Here is a 26,117-nt window from a genome sequence, read left to right on the forward strand (position 1 = left end):
ATTTTATTATTTTGTTTTTTTATATCACCAAAATTTCTCCCGGTATGCTTCCCCTATCCTATCCCTCCTCCCAGTATCTTCCCCCATAAAAATCTATAAGGCTGATCAATTCATTTAAAAAAAAAAAGTGCAATGTTCCACACACATGGACTTCCAACTTCTGCAAAGGACTGGAATGATGGGATGTCTTCTTATTTTTCTTCTTTGGGGCCAAGCTTGTTCTTTGTAATTTTGCAACATTTACTTTTGATTTTTTGTGTGTGGCTGTGCTTCCCATTAACATTGTAGGCATTGTGTATACTCTTTTCTTGGCTCTACTTACTCCACTTTGCATCAGTTCAAGTAAATCTTTCCATGCTTCTCTGTATTCATCATATTCGTCATTTCCTATAGCACAGTAATAATACATTTTACATTCATGTTCCACAATTTGTTTATCCATTCCCAAAATCAATGGGCATCAACTTTGTTGCCAATTATTAGCTACCACAAAAAAGTGCGACTATAAATATTTTGGTATATCTGGGCCCTTTTTCTTTATCAATGACCTCAGAATTAGGATGAGTCTACTAATGGAAACTGAATTTAAAGGATACAGATACATTTTAGTCATTTTATTTCCCAAAACTGCCATACTGTTACAAAGAACAAAGTTTACCCTCTATTTATTAATGACAAACATTTTTCTGCTTAAAATTAGAAGAAAAAGGACAATATATTTGATCATATAACCTTAAGCTGGAATGAACCTTAGAGGGCCTTTAGTCCAATTCCCTCTTTTTTACAGAGGAAGAAACTGGTGCCTAAGAGGTAAAATTACTTATCCATATACATAAAGTAGCAGATTCAAGATTCAAAGCAAGATTTTGCAGTTCTGAATAAGTTGTAGTACCTCATCATAACAGACTACCATTGAATTATGATGAATACTTTTTAAAAAATATAGAAAGGTACAAATAACATAAAGTGAAAAAATGAGAAACCAGAAAATTGTAACCATATAATAAGCCCCTCATAAAGGTTTTAACAGTTCTAAAAAGGCAAATGTTTAAGGGAAACATATAGAGCAAAGTTATATTTTTACTGGAAAGAAATGTGATATTGTATTATTTGTTAAAATTTGTAGTAAGAATGTTATAATTTTTTAAGAAACTTAAGCCAGAAAGTACTCTTACCATTTTAAAGTCCCAGTCTATAGTTACAAAGCCCTATCTTTTCTCCACCAATCACTGCAAAGTCCTGTCCACACTGCCACCATGATACTCACTTTTCTATTTTGATAACACACTCACTGCCCCCATTCAAATATCTCTAACCTAAAATGCTACAACACAGTATGAGAGCTCTGGACATAAGAGTCAGAAAGATGAGTTCAAATCTTGCCTCAGATACTTACAGCACTATGACCATGAGGTCAGTCACTTAACCTCTCTATGACTCAATTTCCCCATCTGTAAAATGGAAATAATAATCTCCCAGGTTTAAATTAAGGATCAAGAAATAACATATGAAAAGCAGTGGGGGACAGCTAGTGGCTCACAGTAGATCGAGAGTCAGGTCTATTGACAAGAGGTCCTGGGTTCAAATCTGACCTTAGATACTTCCTAGTTGTGTGACCCTAGGCAAGTCACTTCACCCCCCATTGCCTGGCCCTTACTGCTCTCCTACCTTAGAATCAATACACATTATTGATTCTAAAATAGTAGATTAGGGTTTTAAAAAAAAAAAGCATTTTCTAAACCTTAAAGTACTCTATCAATAGTTATCCTTTCTACATCACTACTTTCCCATTGAGGTTTCAATATATCGTGAGTCAGCATAAGAAATTAAATGGGAATTTGGGGGAGTTTTGCAGAAGCCACAAACATGAAAAGAACAGCAAGCACAAATTAAAGCAGATTGGTTAACATGACAGCAAAGGAAAGTAATAAATATTGGAGGGATGTGGCAAAATTGGGACATTAATTCATTGCTGGTGGAGTTGTGAATTGATTCAACCATTCTGGAGGGCAATTTGGAACTATGCCCAAAGGGGGCTAAAAGACTGTCTGCCCTTTGACCCAGCCATAGCACTGCTGGGTTTGTACCCCAATGAGATAATAAAGAAAAAGACTTGTACAAGAATATTCATAGCTGTACTCTTTGTGGTGGCCAAAAATTGGAAAACGAGGGGATGCCCATCAATTGGGGAATGGCTGAGCAAATTGTGGTATATGTTGGTGATAGAATACTATTGTGCTAAAAGGAATAATAAAGTGGAGGAATTCCACGGAGACTGGAACTACCTCCAGGAAGTGATGCAGAGTGAAAGGAGAACCAGGAGAACATTGTACACAGAGACGGATACATTGTGGCACAATCGAATATAAAGGACTTTTCTATTTGTAGCAATGCAGTGATCCAGGAAAATTCTGAAGGACATATGAGAAAGAACACTATTCACATCCAGAGAAATAACTGCAGGAATAGAAACACAGGAGAAAAACAACTGCTTGATCACATAATTAGATAGGGATATGATTGACGATATAGTCTCTAAAGGATCACCTGAGTGCAAATATCAATAATATGGAAATAGGTCTTGATCAATGACACATGTAAAACCCAGTAGAATTGCATGTTGACTATGGAAGGGGGATGGGAGGAGGAGAGGGGGAGAACATGAATCACATAACTATGGGAAAATTTTCTTAATAAAATTAAATTTAAAAATATTAGAAACTCTGAAATGCATATTAACTCAAAACTTACAATAAAGTACTGTAAATGCCCCAATAAAAGAAAAAAAATTGATATTTCTCTCGTATAAGGGCCAAAAAATTTTATGCAGATCTTCCAAATCACAGGGGGCCATACCTATAACCTCCATAGTATTAAGGGATAACTGTATTACCTATTAGTATTATTAACCATTACTTGTTTCCATTCTATCCCCTTCACATTAAAAAAAAAATTGGCTAAAGTTTCTTCATTTTGTAAAAATGGATTGGAATCCAGGACTTCAATCCCCACAAGCCTTTGCTCCACTTCCCCAGAATGCCTTGTAATCTCACCTGGGCCGAGATCGAGAAGGGATTTAACCTGATTGCAAAGGCTTTTGGCTCTTTTGGACTTCCATTTTGGAGCAGACGCGTTTCTTCCATGATGTGAGGTTATCTTGTCTAGGCCTCTGGCCTAGGAACGTGTTTTTCCTTATCCTGTATTTTCTTTAATCCTTAATCTTCAATAAACCTCTAAAAATATAATACTCCTTGCAGAGAGAAACTAATTTCTACCTGCCTCAGTCTCCCCTAAATTTTAATCTTTACAATTGGCGTAACCACTTCGGGAAAATGAAATATCTCAATCTTCTGATTTCTTTTCTGATCTTTAGTTCAACTTTTAATATCTAGTGCCTAGAAATTTTTTTTTTGAGCCACATTTCTCTGGCCGAGGTTTTTTTTTTTTACCCTCTCAAAGCTGCAGTCCCCATCATTTGCCACCCACCCCACCCACCTCAGCCCGTCGCTTCCTGCCTGCAGCCCCAATCGTCCTCACCTGGTAAGCTGGCTCCCAGCCCTGCCTGCCTGTTTCTGCACCCCAGACGGCTCATCACCCAGAACCTTGGAGCAGACCGCTCAGGACTCATTTCTACCAGCTGGTAACTATTGGCCACGTGGGCGGATGGTAGCAGGGGAGAGAGAGAAAAGGGAGAGGAGAAGAAACAGACTTTTCAAACAGACTTTTAAGTAATGGGCTATTTAAAAGGATACACCTTTTGGCTGCTCTGGTAATTTCATTGATTTCACCTGTGTGCCAGAAGAAAGATTCAGCCCAAAGATTCAACTTTGAATTTGCAAATGTGTGGCTCAGGGAACTGAGAGCCAGGCCTACAGACATGCGGTCCTGGGTTAAAATCTGGCCTCAGATACTCCCCAGCTGTGGGGCCCTTAACCCCCATTGCTTAGCCCTTACCACTCTGCCTTCAGACAATAGACATTTAAATGGATAATTAATTAAAAGAAAAAAAACATACCTAAAGAACTTCAAAGAGACTAAAGGATAAATTTTAAGGCATTTCAGACTCCAATGGTTTATAAAAATCTCTGTATTCTATTGCATTTTTTGTTTAAGGTTTAACTTTGTGATTTTAAGTTCATATATTACTGGATTCAATGTTATTCTGTTACACTGTTCATTTAATGTACTGAGTTTTTAAATTGTTGTTTTTCCCCTATAACTGTGCTGAAAAAATATTAGTGATTAAGCCCATATATGAAAAAAGTTTTTCTATTTTGCCTTTGTAAAATTGTCACAGAGGAGAGATGGACTTCAGGACTGGTTATAATTGTATAACAACCTTTGGAAAATTTAATGTGCTAAATATCTCAAATGATTTTAAGGGTTTTTTAAATATGATTTTTGTAATTTTTTTTAACAATCTCTGGTTATTTTTGCCTGCTCCTACCACGAGGTAAGGCCCATTCTAGTAGCTGAAGTGAAATACATTTTATAACCCCCAACCTTCCCGCATTTCTAAACATGTGAATGGAAGTTGGGGCAGTTAATCTCAGGGCATTTGTATCCCTAAAAAGCCTCCAAAAAAGGAGCACCTCTCATTTATACTCTTCATCTCACTACTTTACTTCCACCAGAATATCTAGATTTCTTGATGATGTTCTAAAACCAACATGAGTTTTACTTTGTTTAAAAATATGTTTATTACCAAGGTTGAAAGATTGCTATGTTTGTAAAAATTGTGACAAATATCCATCAATTCATAGGTTTTAAAAATGTCATGCAGCAACTTATGTGAAATATGATAGTGTGTTTGTTTGCTATTGTGATTAATTGGGCTATTGAGAATTTTGGGGATATTGATACTACATATTTGTACTACTGTATTTTTAAAAATGAAAAATTATTAACCTTGTTCAATTCATTTGCCTTCTACTCACAGTGATCATGGCCAGATATTAAGAAGAAATGGATCTCATTTTTGGTGAGAAAGTCTTGTAATCTTTATTTTCTTAGCTGCCACAGTGTCAATGATTATAAGCTATATTTTTTAATTTTTAAAGCTCTTTTATTATTATATTTTTCTTGCATGTGCAATATACTATTTCAGTGTTTTTTTTTATTTTTCTCTTGTTTTTATATTTGAAGCACATGTCACCAGCATTAAGATTTTCTTTAACTTTTTGATTTTTCAGTACTACAAATTTAAAATACATTTGCTAATGCATGCCCTAAAAAAGCTTGTGACTATAAAAACGATGCCACTAATTATTTAAAGAAATTATGGGACTTTGCTTAATGATTCTGTCTGATTCCAGGACAATATATACACAACAGAGCCATTGCACAGAGCCAAAGAAAAGCCAATCCAGGATGGATTGATGCACGTCTAGGCCAATACAAAGGTCTTGAACCTAGTGTGAAGACTCAAGGTTACTATGTTTATCATTGCTAGACATAGGCTTTCCTTGTGTCCACACTCACTCTGAAGATACTCACAGACGAGTATCCCCAAACCTTGGCTTCTATAATCTGGTCCCCTTTTCTGCCTCTCATAGTGTGGCAACTTTCTGTAGTCCTGGCTACTGACTGGATAAATGCATCATTGCTTCAATCATTTTGATTGGGCCCTGATTCAAGGACATGTTATAGACTTATTTTTCTTTTACTTGGAATTTTTACACATAAGACTTTGATAGTCTATATTTTCATCCAGAAATTTTTCTTTTCTTTTGGATTTTTCTGATGTTTTTGTTAATTTCTCTTACCAATTGATTCATATACCTCATACCTCAGCCATGCATCCCTAAGTGATACTGTATTCTTCAATCACCCTCTTAACGGGGGGAATGTAAAAAATATCATTATTTAAATTGCAAAGTTTAAATTCTTTTTGAGAAGAATTTTAGGTAAAGAAGATGCCACCTCTCTGAATCCAGAACTGAACTGTTGGAGAGGATACTATGAAGAAGCCTCCAGACCAGCCAGCTGCACAAAAATTGAACTTTGGGTGTGTAGTTGATTGAACATTTATTTGTATGTATACTTTTATGCCAAAGGGGACTGCCCCCTAACTGGCTTTTTTTGTCAATGCGTTTCAGCAATTATTGGTTTTATTCTTTTTTTTTCTCTTATCCTCAAATTACTGTAATGTTTAAGTTGATTATGTTCTCATGATCCTTTTTTGGGAAACTTCGCCCCCCAACAACGATCAAATGGTGGAATGTAAAAATGGATTGGAATCCAGGACGTCAATCCCCACAAGCCTTTGCTCCACTTCCCCAGAATGCCTTGTAATCTCACCTGGGCCGAGATCGAGAAGGGATTTAACCTGATTGCAAAGGCTTTTGGCTCTTTTGGACTTCCATTTTGGAGCAGACGCATCTCTTCCATGATGTGAGGTTGTCTTGTCTAGGCCTCTGGCCTAGGAACGTGTTTTTCCTTATCCTGTATTTTCTTTAATCCTTAATCTTCAATAAACCTCTAAAAATATAATACTCCTTGCAGAGAGAAACTAATTTCTACCTGCCTCAGTCTCCCCTAAATTTTAATCTTTACAGTTTCATACCTCCATTCAAAAGCCTTTTGTCTTCAGTCCATGGATAAAACTCAAGACTTTTAGCTTCATAAAATGAGCTTTCTTCTATAAGTATCTAAACCATTCTGGCTTTCACAAAATCCATAGAAAGTACTTGCTATTCCAAAATTTTCCTATCCTCTCTTGATTTTAACTAGCACCAACCACTCATATCTCATGTACATAGCCTCCAAACCTACTGGAAATTTTTTATTTCAAATTCTACAACTAGGCATATACTCCAAAGAGATGATTAATTTTTAAAAAATGTCCCCCCAAAGTCTATAAGCATTAAGTGCCTTCTATATGTCAGCACAGTTATGCACTGAGGATAACAAAAAGGGGGGCAGGGAAGGATGACAAAAATGCTCTCAAGATCAAAATCCAATGGAGATGAAATGCAGACAATTGTATAAAACAAGACATATACAGAATAAATTGTAGATAATCTGAGATGGAGGACACTAGCAATAAAGGAGATTGAGAAAGGATCCCTGTAGGACTGAAGGATGTAATGGACAGAGATCAAGAAGAGATCATTACATTTCACAATTAAAATATCTTTGGTAACTTTGGAGAACTGTCATATACACCAAAATATTTATAGTAGCACATCTTGTAGTAGTAAAGAACTGAAAATAAAGTAGATGCCCATCATAATCTGAGAATACTTAAGCAAACTACCAGTCATGTCATGAATGTAATAAGAATATTGGTATGCTATAACAAATGACAAACATCATGAATCCAAAGAAGCATGGACTTACATGAACTGGTACAAATTTAGTATGTAGACCTAAGAAGATAATAAAGTTACAACTATGTAATTAGAAAGCATCACCCAAAATTAAAATGAATGCTGCTAAATTATAAAAAATAAGCACAGCTCCAAAAGAAATATAGGAGAAGACTTCTTCCCCCAACACTCCATCCATGGTTGTGGGACATTGTACATTATTTTCACTTTTTTTAATTTGTTGATTGGTTTTACTGATTTCTTTTTTCCCTTTAAAAAAAGAATCTGTTCTTTAAGATAACTTTGGGTGATTACCAGGAGGAAAGGGAATTATGAATATGGTAGTGAGAAGGATATTGGGAGAAATTCTAGTGATGTAAAAAACCCAAAATATATCAATTAAAAAAAATTTTAAGACGCTCCTTGAATACAGAGATGGTTTCATTTTTGGTTTTTTATCACTGCCTAGTACAGTAATTTGAACTCTTAATACCTAGAGGAATAGAAATTCAAAGTATCTTAATTATTAGCAAACTCATTAGGTCTTACTCTGAGATAACTATACTATTCACTTAGAAAATCCCTTCCAACTTTTTAAACTATTTTTAAAATCATCTTTTAAATAAAATGGTTTCAGTTCAGCCAGAAGCCAATCACAAAGCTTGAAATCTGAAAAATGGTAAAATGTGTTTTCTTCACAGCTGAAACCAAGTGGGCCAATCCAACAAATATAGCAAAGCAACTGACTCTGGATAGAATTATGTGACTTGAGACTCCAAATATAGAAGAGATAAAAATTAAAATAGATTTTGGGCTTCTACAAGCAGAATTAGGGAAACAATACTAAACTCTTTTGCTTTTAAGCTCACCTTGGGCATCAATTACCCAAAAAACATTTATTAAATGCCTACAATGTTCCAGACATTGTGACAAGCAGAGTATAAGAATATGAAGACAAAAATGAAAGAAACCTTGTCCCAAAAGGAATAACATTCTAACAAAAGACTCAAATACTGCATCAAGACACTTACTAGCTAGTTGATTCCTGAACCTCAGTGTTCTCATCTATAAAATCTATAAAATAAGGGGGATCCTCCAAAGGTTCCTTTCAAGTTCTAAATCTGTAATTTTATAGGTATATGTATATGTACACATAATATATATGTATATATATAAAATATACAAAATTAATGCAAATTAGTTTGGGGAATGACTATACTAGCAGAGGTTTCATATTAAAGGTGGCACTTGAGCCAAGACTAAAAAAAAAAAAACAGGAATTTTATGAGGGAAGAGGGAAGGAGGAAGAGTATTCCAGACAAAAGAGAGCCCAAAGTTGACAGATGGAGTGTCACCTAGGTGTAAGAGCAAGTTGACCTGAATGTCAGGATAGAAGAGTTCATGGAATAAAGTAAAGTTTAATAAGATTTTTAAAAGTAGGAAAGGCAAAAGTTGTGAAAAGCTTTAAATGCTAGGCAGAGTTGTTCATATTTGATTCTAGAAAGAATAAAGAACCACTGGAATTTACTTCTTACGGGTGAGATGACATGGTTAAACTGTGCTTTTGTTAAATCAGTCTGTATTGGAGTGAGGAGAGTTTTGAGGTGAGGAGATTAAATAAGAAGCTGTGTAAGAAGGGATGAGGATCTGAACTAGGGTGGTAGCTCTGTGAGTGAAAAGTAGAGAATATATTAAAGAAATAATGTGGAAAAAGAAGCAAGATTTGGAAAAGAATTGGTTATGTGAGGTGAAAAAGAGGAATCCAAGATGACATAGTCACAAACCTGGATAACTGCAATGATGGTAGAGACCTTGAAAATTATAAGGAAGTTTGGGGGCATTGGGGGAGGGGGGGGAGGGAAGTCTTCTCTTTTGAACATACTGAATTAGAAAATAGTCAAGGGGTGATGTGATATATGGAAAGAGAAATTAGGCTGAAGATATTGATCTGGGAGGCATCTGCATAGATGACAATTGAGTCCATGGGAGCTGATGAGGTCACCAAATAAAGCCAGCAAAGGAAAAAGATGAGAGGATACATGACAAAATGAGTTTGGTACACCCAAACTTAGTATCAAGAGAACAATAAATGAGTGGAAAAAACTGAGTGGTGGTCAAGCAGGTAGGAGAGGAATAGTGTCCCCAAAAAAAAAAAAGCTTGGGTATCATGCTATACAGAGAGGTCCAGAAAAATGAGGGTTTAGAAGAGGCCACTGGATTTGACAATTAAGAAAGAGATCATCAATAACTTTGTAGAATGGTTTCATAAGACTGGAAGTTAAATTTCAGATGATTTCAGATGAGAATATGAGAAATGAAGGTACCAAAACAAGTACTTAAAATTCCCTCAAAAATATTTAAGCAATCTTGACTTGTAAAGAAGTTCTTAATATACATGTCTCATTTTTTCTACTAACACATTACATTTCAAAAATTAACATTCTCATTTCTAACTATGGCTTTTAAAAATTTAGCATAAAATCTCTCTGTCAAATTGAGGTAACCTATTTAAAAGATCTTTTGTAAGACAAAAAAATCATTCTATAATAAAAAATTATCACCCTCCTGATTTCAGCAAATATGAACCTATAAATTTTCCTTATCTGTTGTTAATTAAAAGGTCAGAGTTATGGCATGGAAAGGGGAAAAAGACCTCTACCTAATCTCAACTGAGGATAAAGTAAAAGGGAAGAATATGGCCACAAACCATCTAGTCCATCTGTCTAAACTTTTCCCCTCTGTGCAATGGTACATAATAATCTTTCCCCCAACTATCTTATTGGGTTCTCATAAAAAAAGTTTTGGGGTACTCAATACTTGTATCACCCACTGTAATACAAATCAATCCAAACATTATGAGCCTATAGCCAAAGCAAGTACTGTTGCAATATACAATTTTTTCAGTGTGTTTCAGTTGGGTAAACTTTTAAGCAACAAACACATTTCTGCATTTCACACTGAATAAGACAAACAGTAAAGGCACTAAAAATTGGCCATGCCAAAGATTATTTTTTAAAATAACATATATTTAGAAAGAACTGAAATTAACTTTACTATCTAGTTCTTGTCATTCTAGAAGTCTCATTTTCTCCCTTAACAAGAACATATGTGCATATATGCATATATGTATACATATAACATGTATAATTTGAATAGAAATTCAATTTCTAAATAGAAGAAACTGGTTCAATGAATGACAAACCACAATCTAAATCGTTAAAGATACAGTAGCAGTTACATGGGAAGTCTTTCAAAAGGAATTCAGGAAAATGGCAAATTAAAATCTTTTTGATACAACTTTCTTCCAGGAAGATGTATACCAAGTTACAATCAATGTAAGCAGATTCTAAAATGAAGTTTAGGCTCTAAGATGTAAATTCAGAAAGTGATGTTTATTCAAAAGCCTTTAGAGAAGGGGGTGAGAACACTTTAAAAGTCACTTATAAAGACTTTGTATACCCAGCCTACCATTTTACTTTACAAGTAAGTATGGATACTCAGTAAGTGTTTACTGAATTGAATTTGCTGACCCTAATCAAAGCTCACAATCCCAACCTTTTTATAAAAGTATGAAACTATTACAAGTACAATGGTGGAAGGGAGCAGGAGGGAGAGGGGGTAAGAGAGACTATATATTAACCTCTTAAAATTTTTACTGTATTATGCATCTACAAAGTGCCATGCTTAGTGCTGAAAATGTTCTCCCTGCCTTCCCCTTACATTCAAATTTTTAAGAAGTAAAAAATAAGATCCAGCTATCTAATTGTATATGCAAGTTTATTTAGGTATTATTTTCAAAAACCTATAATGAAACAAGTTTTGAAAAATAAATCAGTGAGAAGTCCTATGGGGAATTCCTGTAATACAAGTGAAACATATCTACATACAGCCCCATGATATTTGTATCATATATCATAGATTTAGAGCTGGAAGGAAGCTTAAAGGTCTTTGATTCTAATCCCCTTATAGAGGAGGAAACTAAGAAGCACAGAGGGTAAGTGACTTACCCAAGTGATTACAAAGGTAGGACGGGACAAGAGCTGAGATTCTAAACCTAGTTTAGCAAAACCAATTAATCTTACTCATAGATTCATTTCAATTCAACAAATGTTTGTTGAGAGCCTACAATGTACTCACAGCATGGTGATAATAATTTTTGAAATACAATTTTGAATAAAAATATATTTTAAAGTTTTTACTAAAGGTTAATATATGACCTATTTTTTGTATGTGTACTATAAAATACATTTTCAATAGTATGTTTTTAGATAAATTATAGCTCTCAAGAAAGCATTATATTTAGTGATATTTTATTTGTAAAAGATCCACAGTATATTATGGTCTTCAGAAATTAAAAAATGGCTTTGGGGGAAATGGTGTTAAAATTTATTATTAACGTTAACTTGATCAACAAATTATTCTCTTAGTAACATAATATAATCCTCATTTGCTCCACAGTAACAAGGTCAGAAGAATTCAATACTGTGTTAAGTTGCTGAAAGTTTACTTTGTCAAACTATGATAGTCACTCCCTAGAAAAAAAGCAAAGAAAATTCAAATCATCAATCAGATATGAATCAGAAAAGACAAGTTAAAAGACCAAAAATATTATAAGATAAACAGGGTTTTTTTTAATATAACCCTTGCCTTCTGTCTTAGAATCAGTACTGTGCATTGGTTCAGAACAGTGGTAAGGGCTAGACAATGGGGAGTAAGTGATTTGCCCAAAGTCACACAGCTAGGAAGTGTCTGAAGTCACATTTGAATCCAGGACCTCTCCCATCTCTGGGCCTGGGTCTCAATCCACTGAGCCACCCAGCTTGCCCCAAAAAGGCTATTTTAAGCATATTAAAAATAATAAGCATTTATCAAGTATCTACTATGTGTCAAACATTGTGCTAAGTCCTGGGGATACAAAAATAGGCAAAAGATAGTCCCTGACCCCAAGGAGCTCAAATCTAATAATATGCAAACAAATATAATTAAGAGAAGGAAGGTACTGGAATTAAAAGGAGTTGGAATATGCTTGCTGTAAAAGATGGTTTGTTTTTTTTTTAACCTGGAACTTAAAAGCAGTCAGAGAAAGTCAGCAGGCAGAATTGAGAAGGGAAAGCATTCTAGACATGAGGAAACAACCAAAAAAAAATGCCCACAGTAGATAAGAGATGGGGAGCATGGTTTGTGCATGGAACAGTATCACCTGCAAAAATTTGTCATGTAAACACATTTAACACCCAAGAATCACTGGAAACAGATTAGATAAAAATCCATATATGAGGACAATGGACCACTGTTAATAGTTTAGTATGAAGTAATGGAAGAAATCCGCCACCACCACCATATTTGGAGTCAGAAGAACTGGGTTCAAATCCTATCTCTGTATTCAAAGCCCAGCTTCTGTCACTCACTACATCTATGACCTAGGGAAAGTCAATTTCACTTGTTGGGCTTTTAGTTTTCTCATATATAAAAATGAGAAAGCAGGACCAAATGACTTCTGAGTTCCCCCTTTAGTTCTAAAGCAGCAAATCTATGATTTTCCAACTTTAAATCCTATAATTCTAGATATTTAATAATGAAAAGGGCCTGGAAAATTAGCATATAACCATTAGAAAGTCAAGTTCTGAAATAAAAGAATGACCTTTGAAAGCATTACTCCAATTAAGAGGAAAAGAATTTTAACTTGAAATATACAGAGATATAGTCTTAAAGTTTCATAAGGGAGTAAGCAATGTGATAACAGGGAAAAGTCCAGTTACAACTATAATAACTAATAGACAGCACTAAACACCTCCTAGGAAACAAAATAGGTGAAATGGAAAACAATGGTATTTGAACTTAATCATTCATTGTTTATTTTTTGGAACATCAGCATGAAATTTTTTTTTCAACAAAAAACTAAGGAAATTAATGGAAGAGAATAAGACTAGGCAGAAAATAAAAGACAAAGTCACCACCACTAGAATGGAGGGGAGCAGGGCAAGGGGAGGAGGGAGGAGGAAGGAGTGAGAGAATGAGAACAATACTTTAGAGTTATAAAAGTGTGAAAATGTAAGTATCTGGCTGCAGCGAACCTTAAAAGTCAATTTTAACTTTACTCAAAAGGCAAATTGGGGGGGGGGGGGGCAGTTGGGTAGCTCAGTGGACTGAGAGCCAGGCCTAGAGATGGGAGATCCTAGGTTCAAATTTGACCTCAGACACTTGACCCCCATTGCCTAACTCTTACCATTCTTTTGCCTTGGAACCAATACACAGTATTGATTCCAAGACAGAAGGTAAAGGTTTCAGGAAAAAAAAAGGCAAATAGGAAACTACTGAATATTTCTGAAAAGTAAAGGTATATGAAAGTCATTGCATAAGATCATTAATTCTAGCTGCTATATGAAAGATGAAATGGCAGCAAGAAGAAAGAAAAGGCAGGAAGACCTATAAGGAAACTATTCCAATCATCGAAATGTAGAGTAAACATGACAAATGGGAAGAATGATTCCAAAGATGCTGCCCAATAGGTAATTAACAAGACAGTCTAAATATGAGAAGGGACAAGCAGAGACAAAGATAACTAACCCCTCAGGGGATTAAACATGGAGACTTGGTGAAAAATGATATAGCAGTCAGAAATAGTAAAGTCAGAGAAGCAAGTTTAGAGGAAAAGGTAATCAGCTCAATTTTAGACATGCTGGCATTTGAGATATCAATGGGATATCCAAGTGGAGATTTCCTTAAGTATTTAATTTGAATTATCTTAAGGGCAAATTTAGACTAGGGACTTATCTTCTAGGATGATAGTTGAAAGTATCCAAAGATGAGGATATGAACAAGGACAGACTCATGAAAAAGAAACTTAAAAATAAAAGCAAAAAGAAAACTCACAGAAGGTTAAAAGTGGAAGAAGAGTCCTCAAATTATCCAGTCCAATCTTCTCTTTTTAAAGATAAGGAAACTGAGAGATTAACCCTTACTTCAATATGTCAGAATTGGGGCTTAAGAGTAAGAAAAGTGTCAATTTTAAAATATTAGGTTCCAAAATTAAGGAATTTATTTTTTAAGTGCTAAAATCAAAGAATGAACTTATTATTTATGCTCCATAGAACTGCACTCAAGCTCTGCTTTTTAACTTCTTACCATAATTGCGTATTTCAAAATAATACAATTTATAAAATTACATTTATGCAGCACTTTGAGGTTTGCAAAGTGTTTTCCCCACAACAACCCAGTGGCATTAAATATTAATATTTCCATTAGAGAAAGCTAAATCTCATTAAGATTAAATGACTTGCCCAAGGTCATACAGCCATATGGTCAGAATCATAATTCTCCACTGACAAGTCTAATGCTCTTTCTACTTTCCTTTAATGTCAATGTTTAATTTCCAAGCACGAATAGTTCAAAAGCTACATTATCAGTAGGATAAAAAACTAACCAACTTCCAAATATAGATGTATCTACATTTTTCATATAACACAATCTATAGCAAAACTATGATGAGCTTTATCTCACTTCTTATCCAGTAAGTTATTCTGTAGAACTACTACAATAAGTTTAACGAAGTAGGTGCAGCCCCATGATTGCAAAGAAAATCCAGAGATAAATTCTCCTGCACATACAGTTTGTATTGATCAGGTTTTGTTTAAAACTGTACGTTGCAGGGAGCAGCTGGGTGGCTCAGTGGATGGAGAGCCAAGCCTAGAGACGGAGGTCCTGGGTTCAAACCTGGCCTCAGACACTTCCCAGCTGTGTGACTGGGCAAGTCACTTGACCCCCATTGCCTCGTACCACTCTTTGGCCTTAGAACCAAAACACAGTACTGATTCTAAGACAGAAGGTAAGGGTCTAATAAATAAATGAAAAAATAAATAAAACTATAAGTTGCCCAAATTCATACTAAGGTCAAAAAGAGTTACTGCTCCAATTGTGGATAGTCCTTATGAACTAATCTAAGGCCCAAAAGATCCCACCCACCACAATATGAGGTGTATAACAGCTCCTTTTTTATTTTGGAAACAAATAGGTATTCGGCTAACATTCAAATTTAGATACTTGTAAATATCTATATGTACATGGTCAGTAAACTGGATGCTTCCTAACAAATGAAGCACAGGCCAGGTAGAACTAATTACTTAAAAAGACTTCCGACAATGTGCTATTTATTACTACCAATGATTCTTTGTATGAAACTTTAATATCCTCACCCCATCTCCTTCAAAATCATCCCTGCAAAGCTGACCCAGTTACAGGCCTGAAACTAGGGCTACTACCTTGAAGGAATAAAGGTTAAGTAATTGGGTAGTCCTAAAAATATACATCACACCTGCATGACTAAGACACTGACTTGAAACTTATGCCAAGATATCCTCTCCTTTCAAAACAGTAACCTGAAAAATGACTCACAGATCATGTCACCAAACAAAACAAAAAATGGATTCTTTAAGTACTTGCTTCACAGTTCTATTCACCGACCATTTGCTTCACTCCATCCCTCCCAAAACAATAATTATGTTATCTTTAACTGCAAAAAAAGTCCATGAAAAACCCAAAAGTTCCTGACTTGATCTTCTGGCATTCTTGAAACAAGCTAGTAAATACAGCACATTAAAACTAACTTCCGAACGTTAGATCCAGGGTCATTTATTTGAATAAAGAGCTATCGTGGTGGCTGCAGCCACCCTTCCCTCAGATCCCACCCCTTTCCAAGGGTCCGGACATTCCATTTGCCAGGGCTAGTCATCTGAGCAAAAGGTCTCAATTTCGTCTCCCTAAAATGGGAATCTTGATTCCTCTCTCGGACACCTAGCAGTACTCTGGGAAGCCTTCTCCACCTGCCTAAGAACTCGGGGCTGTGGGGAAGCTCACTAGAGAATGTCTGTCCAGGGCCTTTGCAAACCTTAAAATACTCTATAAATGCGGGCCTTCATTTTAGTGCGGTTAAAATGCAAGTCTTTGGCTTGTTGGAAGAAGACCAAAGACTTGGAAGAAAGCTTTTGTAAAAGTTAAAGTACTATTTACGAAGTGCTGTTGTTCAATCCATCGATTAAATAGGGAATGGTAAAGGAATAGAAAATGAAAATTTTCAAGCAAGATTGTGATTGGAAGACTCCGTTACCCCCTTTTTCCACCTCTGCCGCTTTCCTCAAACACCATTATCACCCATGGAAGGAATGCACTGAACAGGCTCGACAGACTCCCTGCCAGGCCTCGGGTAGTCTCAGAGGATAGAATGACAGGCCAATATCTTTCTCCACCAACCCTGGGGGGTTGGGGGGAGTGTAAAAGGTGCGGGAACAACACAGGGTTCACCCCAGGATCTCCAGGTTGGAGTCTGCTCGACTGGGGCTGACTGTTCGGTTGGGGAGCGCCCAGAAGATGTGCCACACATAACAAAGCCTTCGCTCACCCCTAGAGTCCGGCTTCTGTCCCCTAGCCACTACACTTTCCCCAGACCGCCTGCCTCCAGGGACGGAGACAAGGAGCAGGGTGAACCGAGGCCTTCTTTCGTCCCTGCCTCCCGGGACCGCGGGCACTATCGAGAGACGCTGAAGAGGCGGGTGGGGGGCCGAAGGAGCTGGGCCTCCAGCACATTCCTAGGACCAGCAGAGAGGGGCCGGAGCCAAGGCCAAAGCCCGGGGGGAGAGGGGGCACCAGAAGGAAGGGTTCACACACATACTCACACACAGACACGGGGCGACCCCAGGGGAGCAAGCGAAGGCCGTACCTTGAAGTAGCCGCCCTCATAGAGCGTGTTGGGGGGCCCGAAGATGGCCACCTCCCAGTTGTAGAGGTCGGACTCGTCCACCAGGGTGATCCGGAAGCCCTCCACCGGCTCCTCCTGTAGGGATTTGAGCTCCAGCATCAGGGCTTTCTGCGAGCTGGTCATCTGCTGCTGGGCCATGGCAGCGGCGGCGGCGGAGGCGGCGGCGGCGGCGGCGAGGGCTAGGGCCGGGCCGCCGGGCCCCTCTCCAGTCCCCGAGGCCCCGGCTCCCACACAGGCCTCGCTCTCCTCCCCACCGGCCGCGACGGCTCCTCAGGACTGCGGCGGGGCGAGGGAGGGGACGGGAGAGGCCTCCTCACAGGTGTGTGTGAGAATGTGTGTGTGTGTGTTGTGCTGGGGGTGTGGGGGGGGGAGGTGGGGGAGGAATCGCTCCCTTTCCGGGGCCTCCCCCCCCGGGGGGGGCCTCTGCGGGAGGAGGTGGAGAACGAGGAGGAGGAGGAAGAGGAGGAAGAGGAAGAGGAAGGCAGAGGGAAGGGGAGTAGGGGGGAGACAGGGCCCAGCACCGCCGCACTCTTCTCACTCTATCGCTTTCTCTTTTTCTCTCGCCTCTCTTTCTCTCTTTCCTCTCTCTCGCCTCTCTCCTCAGGGGCTGGGGGAGGGCGCAAAGCGCCCGAGAAGGGGGAGGGAATGGGAACAGGGACACGCGCGAGGGTCTCGCGGCAGCGGCTCTATCAGGGGGAGGGGTGGGGAGGGAGAGGGTCTCGCGGGCCGAGGGAGAAAGAAAGGGGAGGGGGAAGGGGCGGCCGCGCGCGCGCGCGCCGGCGGTGGTGTTGGTGGCGCTGGTGCTGGTGGTGGTAAGGTGGGAGGGGGGCGGCTCTCCTCAGCGGCGGGGCGCGCGCGCGCCCCCTCCCTCCTCCTCCTCCTCCTCCTCCTCCTCCTCCTCCCCCCGCCGTCTCCTCCTCCTCCTCCTCTTCCAGTCACCAGCTCCTCTCTCGCCGGCCACTTGGGCCCTTTGTGACGCCAGCAGAGCACCCTGACCTCAGCGCGCTCAGTTCCAGGGGCGGTGGCAGCCCCGCCAGCTGTTTCCTCCCTCCTAGGCCGTCCCCGCCCCCTTGCTCCTCCCACTTTCCTCCTCTCCGCCCCAACCCTTAAAGGAATCGTCTCAGGCCGAGGGGGAGAGGGGGCGGGTTAGGAGTGATCCCCCACCTCTCCGCAGACCTTACGTGTCCTCCGGGAGCTGAGTGGAGCGGAGCGTAGGTTGTGGCTAAGGAGTTGGCTAAGAAAGGAAGAGGAGGTTATGTATCTCCTCTCCTAGGAAAGACCGAGGAAGAGGCCTCAGAAAGTGAGTGGGAATTTCTTGTTATCCCCGTACTTCTGCGGGATGGATCTTTGACTTAGAGGAGAGCGAAGGCGGGAATGGAGGAGGTTGAAAATGCTTACGTGCCCCTCTCTTTGCCCAGTCTGGCAACTGGGTGGGGGAAGGGAGTGGAGAGTGGCAGCTGGCAGAATTCCGAACTTCACCGCAGGAGAGGCGGGGCCCCTTTGGAAAGAGTACGTATATATGTGCCCAGTTCCGGAAAGGTGCTACCTGTTGGAGCTGGGGGATGTCCGGAGGAGACGTTCGAGAATAAAACCTAAAGTGAGCTCTGAATTCACTTGATACAAGTCAGGATCGCCAAAGCCTCTACCTAGAATTTCCCCTAGAAACACCAGAATTTAAATGCATGAACAAAAAGCATTTATTAAAAGTTTACTATGTGCCAAGCACTGAACTTAAAGTGCTAGGATAAGAAAATATAAGCTCTTTGTGCCCTCGAGGAATTTACGTTCTAACGGAGGGAGTGACACTTAGGGAAGGGGATTATGGTCTGAAAAGATGCAAAGTAGGTGAATGGAACGGAGGCAACGAGTACTGATTTCATTACAATTTTCTGAGCAAAAGGAGGAATTAAAGGGAAGAGTCCCAGATATGGTAGAGAATGGCCAGAGTGAGAAAGGGAATGCATAGTCTCGGAGAATGCAAGATAGAATGACTTAGGTTTTCCCAAGCTTAGCCTCTGGGGATCTGATTTGGAAAGCAGAAAAATTCTTAAAGTCATTCTTAGATTAATTTCTGTCTTTACCTAAATGTCTTCTGTTCCATCGAAAAGACCAAACTAATTAGACTTTGTCTTTTGCTTTAGGCATAGAACAATGTTATGATATATAAGAATCATAGAAAGTTTTTTTTCCCACAAAATTTATTAAGACCCTAGAAAATCAAGAAAATTCTCGGCTGATAGGCCTGCCCTTCCGAGCCCTTCACAGTGAACTCTTGACCTATAAACATTATCTTGATTAAGGGGGGGGGGGGGGGACTCAGCCAACTCCATCCCCTGAACCTCCATAGTCCATATCACTTAAAATACTAGTGATGAGCAATGTACTTTGCTTTTCCTCAGCGATAGCTACTATGTCCACCTCAACTTAATAAGCCCTCTTATTTCACTGTTATCTGCTTGTTCTTGCTAGCTATGCCCATCCCTTCAACTCTTAGAATGAGACAGCCCAAGCCAATGTGCCTCTAAGGCTAGTTTGTACAGCTTCTGTTCTCAGTCACATCCACACCACTCTGACCCTTCTCTAACTCAGGCTATAAACAGAGTAGCCAACACTGTCTTTTTTGAGATTGAAAATAACTCTGGCATTCCCTTTTCATCTTTCCAGTTCTAGTCATCCTCTTCCTCCTGGTCTTCCAAAAAGGCCCTGGTATACAAATTACTATGAGGCACAGAGAAGCCTCAAGAAAGTATCAAATACCTGTGAAGGAAAGGGCAAAACTGATGATGGTACTGCCAGGGTAAAAAAAAAAAATTCTTATCCCTATTATACAACCTGTAAGCATTTAACCAAGTATCTGAGGTGTGCTCTCAGTCTGGTACTTTTTGTACTAAAGTGGACCAAAGAGTAGGAAAAACAGAAGACATAATTTTTAACTTTAAGGATAGTATAAATAGTTTAAGAAGTAGGGAGAGAAAACAAAAGACTGGGGCTGCCTAAGTGGAATATTATTTGGAACAAAACAACTAGGAACTAAATAAACTACTTGGCACTGACTAGAAATATAATAGAAAAATAAGAAAAGGAGAAGACTTTCATAAGGAAGGCATTACTAAAGAAGCCTATAAATCCAGAAGAATTTGTTGAATTTAGTTTGGAGAGGACAGAAGAAATTTCAATGATATAAACAAAGATTAGGAGTTTAGGAATGAATAAGTGGAGAGTCGGTATTTTGGAGCCCTCCTCTGAACTAATTCAGTACTAGCATTCAGCTACATTCTGCTCCTTACTGTAATAAGATTTCAACTTCCTTTTACCTGAAACAAGTATCCAAATTGCTACATAGAAACCAGCTTGACTTAAGAATTCTGAAACTGTACATTTCCCATGACACTAAGGTCAGGAAGTAATACTCTTGCTCTCTACCCCTTTTCCTTAGATTTTGTATTCCTGGACCCCAGGAAGATGTCCAACTGTTAAAGCTATGCTATGTGATCCTTAGGTAACCTGTAAATAAATGTTATTCCCTTGTTTCAGCCAGTTTTACGGCTAGATGCTTAAAATATATATGTATATGTAGATAGATCTTTAAGGATTGAAAATTACTTGCTAAAGAAATTTTGTTCCCTTGTTTGGCCAACTGCCTTTTTATTTTTATTTTTTAAATAAAAAAATTAAGTAATCTTGCCTTTCTAAAGGTAAGATTTCTAGGCAGCTGGTAGTGCTGGTAGATAGAGTACTGTGTCAGGAAGACCTGAGTTCAAGTACAGTCTCAGATATTTAGTAGCTATGTGACCTGGGCAAGTTACTTAACCTCAGTCTGCCTTAGTTTCCTCTCCTGCAAAATGGGGATAAGAACAGAGCCTATATCCCATTATTGTCATAAAGATCAAATGAGATAATTTGTAAAGCACTTAATGCAGTACCTGGCACACAGTAGGCAATACAGCAAATGCTGATTCTCTTCCCTTTTCTAAAATGAATAAGTTTTTATTCCATGACTCCTTATTCTCTTCCTTACCCCTAAAAAGGAAGCTGTGAAATTAAGTAAGAAACATTATATTGGTAAGCATCAAAGGAAAATAACCACATAACTATGTGCAATTAAAAAACATTGGTAGTTATGCATGTGTAAAGATAGGAAAGGCGGACAGGAAAATTATATTATAATTCTAATCCCTAGTCCTCCAAATGACTCTTCATCACCACAGGTTCTCTGAAAGATTCTATAAATATTTTTAATCCACTACTCCTAAATTCCACAGAAATAGATTTTGACTTCATTCTCTGCTTCCTTCCCTTTTTGGCACAATCTCTTGATTTACTAGCTTGTAGCTCTCAGGCATCAGAACAGTTCATTAGTAGTGGTGTCAAACTCAAATAGAAACAGTTTTTGGAATGTATATTGTGGATCGCAGATTGACTTGGACCACCACAAATTAATATTATATTGCATTTTTATTTATTTTGTTAAACATTTGCCAATTACATTTTAATCTGATTTGAACTCCACTCTCCATCTGCTGCCCAATGGCACACCTCTGCCTCAGAAAATAAATGTGACTTTTAGCCACCAACTGGTTTTGGTTATATATACTAGAACACAAAAGAGGTGGGTGTGAACTAAAAACACCACCAGGAAAATGATAGTCTAGACCAACTGCCTGGCTCCTGAGTGGACAACCACCACCACTACCACCAGTGTGCCCACAACCTAAATTAAAGCCATAAAAAATATGTCATCCTCATCTAACTTGCCCCAGGTCTGCTCTGTTAAGTAAGCTAAGTCATGTAGTAGGTGTCAGTGGAAGGTATATGAACAGCATTGCTTACATAGGATGAATGATCTTCAAAGAATTTTGTGTACATTAATTTGACTGCTCACCCCACCCTGACCTACTGAGCTTTGTTTTCTGATTCTTGCTGAAACTCTGGGACTGCCTACGTAACCATTCCTGATGAACAAGGTTCATCCTTAGTCTGCGAGGTGAAATAAGGAACTTGTAAATCGTTCTAAAGTAGGATTCCAGTCACATGACACTCCAAATTCTTCAGTGATTCCCCACTGCCTACATTAAAAAACCCAAATGAGTGAGGTGGCAGGCATAGTAGATAGAGCACTAGGCCTGGAGTCAAGAGGTAGGTCCAGATTTGGCCTTGGACCCATTCTAGCCGGTTAATCCTGAGAAAATCATTTAACCCCTATACCCTAGACCTTACTATTCTGTTTTAGAGTTGTTCATTTTTTTTTACTCTAAGTATTGGCTCATCATTTAAGGGCCTCCCTAATCAAATCCAACTACATTTTCAACTTTACTTCCTCCTATCCCTTGGACCTTACCTTCTAGCCAAATTGGATTCATTGTTTTCCCCTATTACAGTGATGGCAAATGTTTGAGAGACTTCATGCTTTGCCCTGCCCTTCTCCCAATAAAGTGCTGAGCCACACCCCCCCCCAAAGTTCTTCCCATTAGACCACTGGACAAAGGGGTGGGTGAAGTGAGAAATGACCTCAGGTGCAGGGGGAGAAGGGGAGGGAAGTGGCCTGAGCTCTCTGCTCTCTTCCAGCTCTGCTGCCTGTGAGCTGCGCTCCCATTAGGCTGCTGGGCAGAGGGGTGGAGGATGTGAAAAAAATGTTAACAGGTACAATGGAGAAGGGAATGGGGGAAACTCTACCTGAGACCCTCTGCCTTTCTAGTAAGGAACTCTGGTGGGTAACAGCAGGTGTGCCCACGAGAGCTCTCTGTGTGCCCTCTCTGGCACACATGCCATAGGTTTGCCATCATGGCCCTAATGTATTCCATGTTCTCTTGTCCCTTTACTTAATTCATGCTATTCCCCCTGCCGGGATAGACTTCCACCTCTGCCCACATTTCCATTTTCATCTGTTTAAATCCTACTCTCTTTCAAGACCCAGCTCATTTAAAAATTTATTTTTATTTTGACTTTTCTTGATTTTCATCAGCTAGATACAAGCCTCAGTTTTTTAACCATTAAATAGGAAGAATATTTGCATGTTGTTTGCAACTACCTGCCTTACAGAGTTGTTGTAAGGAAAACTTTTTTAAGTGGAGCTGAATTGTAAAAGACTTTTAAGTGTCAAATTTGATTTCTCATCTTGGAGCCAATAAGAAGCTACCTAAAGTTTATTTTTTAAAAAGCCTTACTTTCTGTCTTAGAATCAATTGAATCTAAAACAGAAAAGTAGTAAAGACTAGGAAATTGGGGTTAAGTGACTTGCCTAGGGTCACACAGCAAGTGTCAGATTTGAACCCAGTCCTCCCAGCTCCAGGCCTGGCACTTTTCTAATTTTGGCTACCTTAGTTCCCCATAAAGTTCTTTTAAATTATTATTGTTATCTATTTTTATATATTTCCATATATACTACCACCTCACTTTCCCCACCTAGAGATCCTTTCCTTGGAACAAAAACAATCAAAACCAACTATATATAACAATCAACATTCTGTACCCATATATCCACCACTCTAAAGGAAAAAATATAATGCATCTCCTCTTTTCTAGAGCCAAGATTGGTCATTACAATTACACAACATTTAACTTTATTTTACTTGCTCACTTCAGTGTACATTATTGTCATTTTGTATATTGTTTCCCTGATTCTGCTTACTTCATGGTATCATTTCAAGAAGTCTTCCCAAGTTTCTCCAAGTTCCTAATATTCATTGTTTCTTACAGAATAATATGCCATCACATTCACATTGAGTTTCAAAGAACAGAAGACAGCATATAGTTGAACTGGTTAACTATAGGGTCAGGATATTAAAAGGAGGAAAATGAGACCATTCTTGGGAAAGCAGTGAGGAGTGGTGATTAAAAGTCACATTAAAGAACAGGGTTTGGAAGGAGTGAGGCCCTAGAAGAGATGGAAGGATAGGAATGTATGGTCAAAGAGACCTTACCTTATACTTTACTAAGAAAACAGAAGCAAATATTATGTGCTTCCTCTTCACTCTTTTGTATACCTCCAAACCCCTCAATATCTTTGCTCTAATCTCAGACAAAGATGTGGCCCACCTCACTAAGGATCATAGAATTCTTGATCACCCAAGTAGAACACTTATGACTGATTGTGAGATCAAGGGTATGATTATACCTGGGAGTGACTGAAGTAAGCTGAAGGCCCAACTCCTGGGAATCGAGGGTCTCTGTGTTCTGTCTGGCCTCGCCTAACTACTAAATCAGTGACGTGACAATCTGGCTTATGAAACCCAGTGGTTTCCTACTCTAAGTCAAAGCCCCGTCGTTTGGACCTTGTGGATGGAGAAGTGTCATACTGTGAGCAGTCATCAAGGCGATTCAGCCATCCACTCATCAGTCTAACTGATAGGAAAGGAAATAAACACACGGATGAGGCAAGGAGAAGAGGCTCAGGCTCCCAAAACTTTGCTGCAATGCCTCGGCTCCTGATGCCTTCCTTTGTTCCATGCTTCTGTCATCCACCAATCTGCTACTTACAATTGTATGACTTTGGGCACTTTTCATGCCCAACAGTAAAGTCTTTTCAGTGACTGAACTCACTGCCCTTACCTATGCCACGCAGAGGAAAAAAGAAGGGGAGGACTAATATATGAGGATGAGCACAAAAGGAAACAGCCATAAAAGGTCCATGCTGTAGACAGAAAGTTACCAGTAATGAAATGTGTTTGGCCTCGTCCTACCACCTAACACCCCCCTAAACATACCTCCACAAGTCTTGGATGAATCCCTGTTGCCTTTAGGGGGCAGCTGGGTGGCACAGTGAGCTTGGAATCAGGAAGACTCCGTCTTTTTAAGTTCAAATCTGACTTCAGATACTTATTAGCTTTATGATCCCTGGGCAAGTCACTTAACCCTGTTTGCCTTAGTCCCTCGTCTGATAAATGGACTGAGAAAGGAAACAATAAAGCACTTTAGGATCTTTGCCAAGAAAACCCCAAATGGGATCACAAAGAATCCGATACAACTGAACAACAAAAACAAAAATTGCCGTTAGGATAAAATTCAAAATCTTTATCCTGAATACCCAATGAAATTACAATGGCTGCGGGAAGGATGGGTGGAGGGGAGGGAGGGGAAAAAAGTGAGTATTGTCACCAAAAATATTAAATTAAATTAAAATTTAAAAAAATTCTTTACCCTGGCATCAGAGCCCTTAGTAATCTAGCTTCCCTATATCTTTGACATGAAAAAACCTTTGTAGTTTTGTTTCATATTATTCTATTTCATAAACTCTGAGTTAAACTTGCCCACTAGCTATTCTCCAAACCCAAGATTTCATCCCCTCCTCTCTTCATGCCTTAGTATAGGGGGGCCTTGTGTATGGAATTCATTCCCTCAGCTCCATTACTTGGAATTCCTAGGTTTTTTTCGAGGCTTAAACCAAGCCCTACATGAGGCCTCTCTTGATTTGCCCCACTACCCCTCCTCCCCACACCTAGCAGTTAACATTCTCTTTTTGATATTACTTTGCATTTACTTATTTGTGTAGGTATTGTGTCCCTAACGTAGAGTGAAAATTGTAACCCCAAGACCTAGCACAATGCCCTTCATGTTCAATGAGTTGAATTGTCTTAGCAGGCTTAGAAGAAAGAGGAGTACGGTCCAAATCTGGATACCACTGAGAACAAAAACCAAAGACTAGAATAAAATATCCAGGAGCTAGAATAAAAGTTTCAAGCCAGAAAAATCTGAATGAAAATTAGGAAGTATTTTAATGGGATGCAGAGAAAAAACACTTGGTTTCATGCATCCTGACTGCCACCTCTCCAAAGCATTGCCATTTTTTGTCAGCAATATATATTTCCTGTTCATATTTTGATTTGTTAAAAAGCCAATATCTTTACCCAGAAATTCTACAGTTAGAGGTATAAAACAAAAACAATTTAATTGTAGACAAAAAGAAAGGCTCTATATACACCAAAATATATCATAGTGCTTTTTGTGGTAGCAAAGAACTGGAAACAGTGAATGCCCATGGATTGGGGACTGGCTAAATACAGTTTATTACTGCTAGTGGGATAATAGTGTCCTTAGGCAGGAACACCTGAGTTCAAATC

General features: G+C 38.9%; 2 protein-coding genes across 2 annotated transcripts in view; one reads left to right on the forward strand and one right to left on the reverse strand.

Moving 5' to 3' along the window:
* Positions 1–17,948, reverse strand: part of UBE2R2 (ubiquitin conjugating enzyme E2 R2) — a 132,893-nt gene extending 114,945 nt beyond the window's left edge. The window contains exon 1 of the mRNA XM_007497905.2: positions 17,023–17,948. Coding sequence (XP_007497967.1) covers positions 17,023–17,199 — 177 coding nt within the window. The 5' untranslated portion in view covers positions 17,200–17,948. The remainder of the gene's footprint in view (positions 1–17,022) is intronic.
* A 141-nt stretch (positions 17,949–18,089) lies between these two features.
* The window catches only part of NOL6 (nucleolar protein 6), a 67,678-nt gene continuing 59,650 nt past the window's right edge, over positions 18,090–26,117 (forward strand). The window contains exon 1 of the mRNA XM_056803907.1: positions 18,090–18,361. The gene's annotated coding sequence lies outside the window, so the exon portion shown is untranslated. The remainder of the gene's footprint in view (positions 18,362–26,117) is intronic.

This window comes from Monodelphis domestica, chromosome 7 (genome assembly GCF_027887165.1).
Source record: "Monodelphis domestica isolate mMonDom1 chromosome 7, mMonDom1.pri, whole genome shotgun sequence".
Taxonomy (NCBI): domain Eukaryota; kingdom Metazoa; phylum Chordata; class Mammalia; order Didelphimorphia; family Didelphidae; genus Monodelphis; species Monodelphis domestica.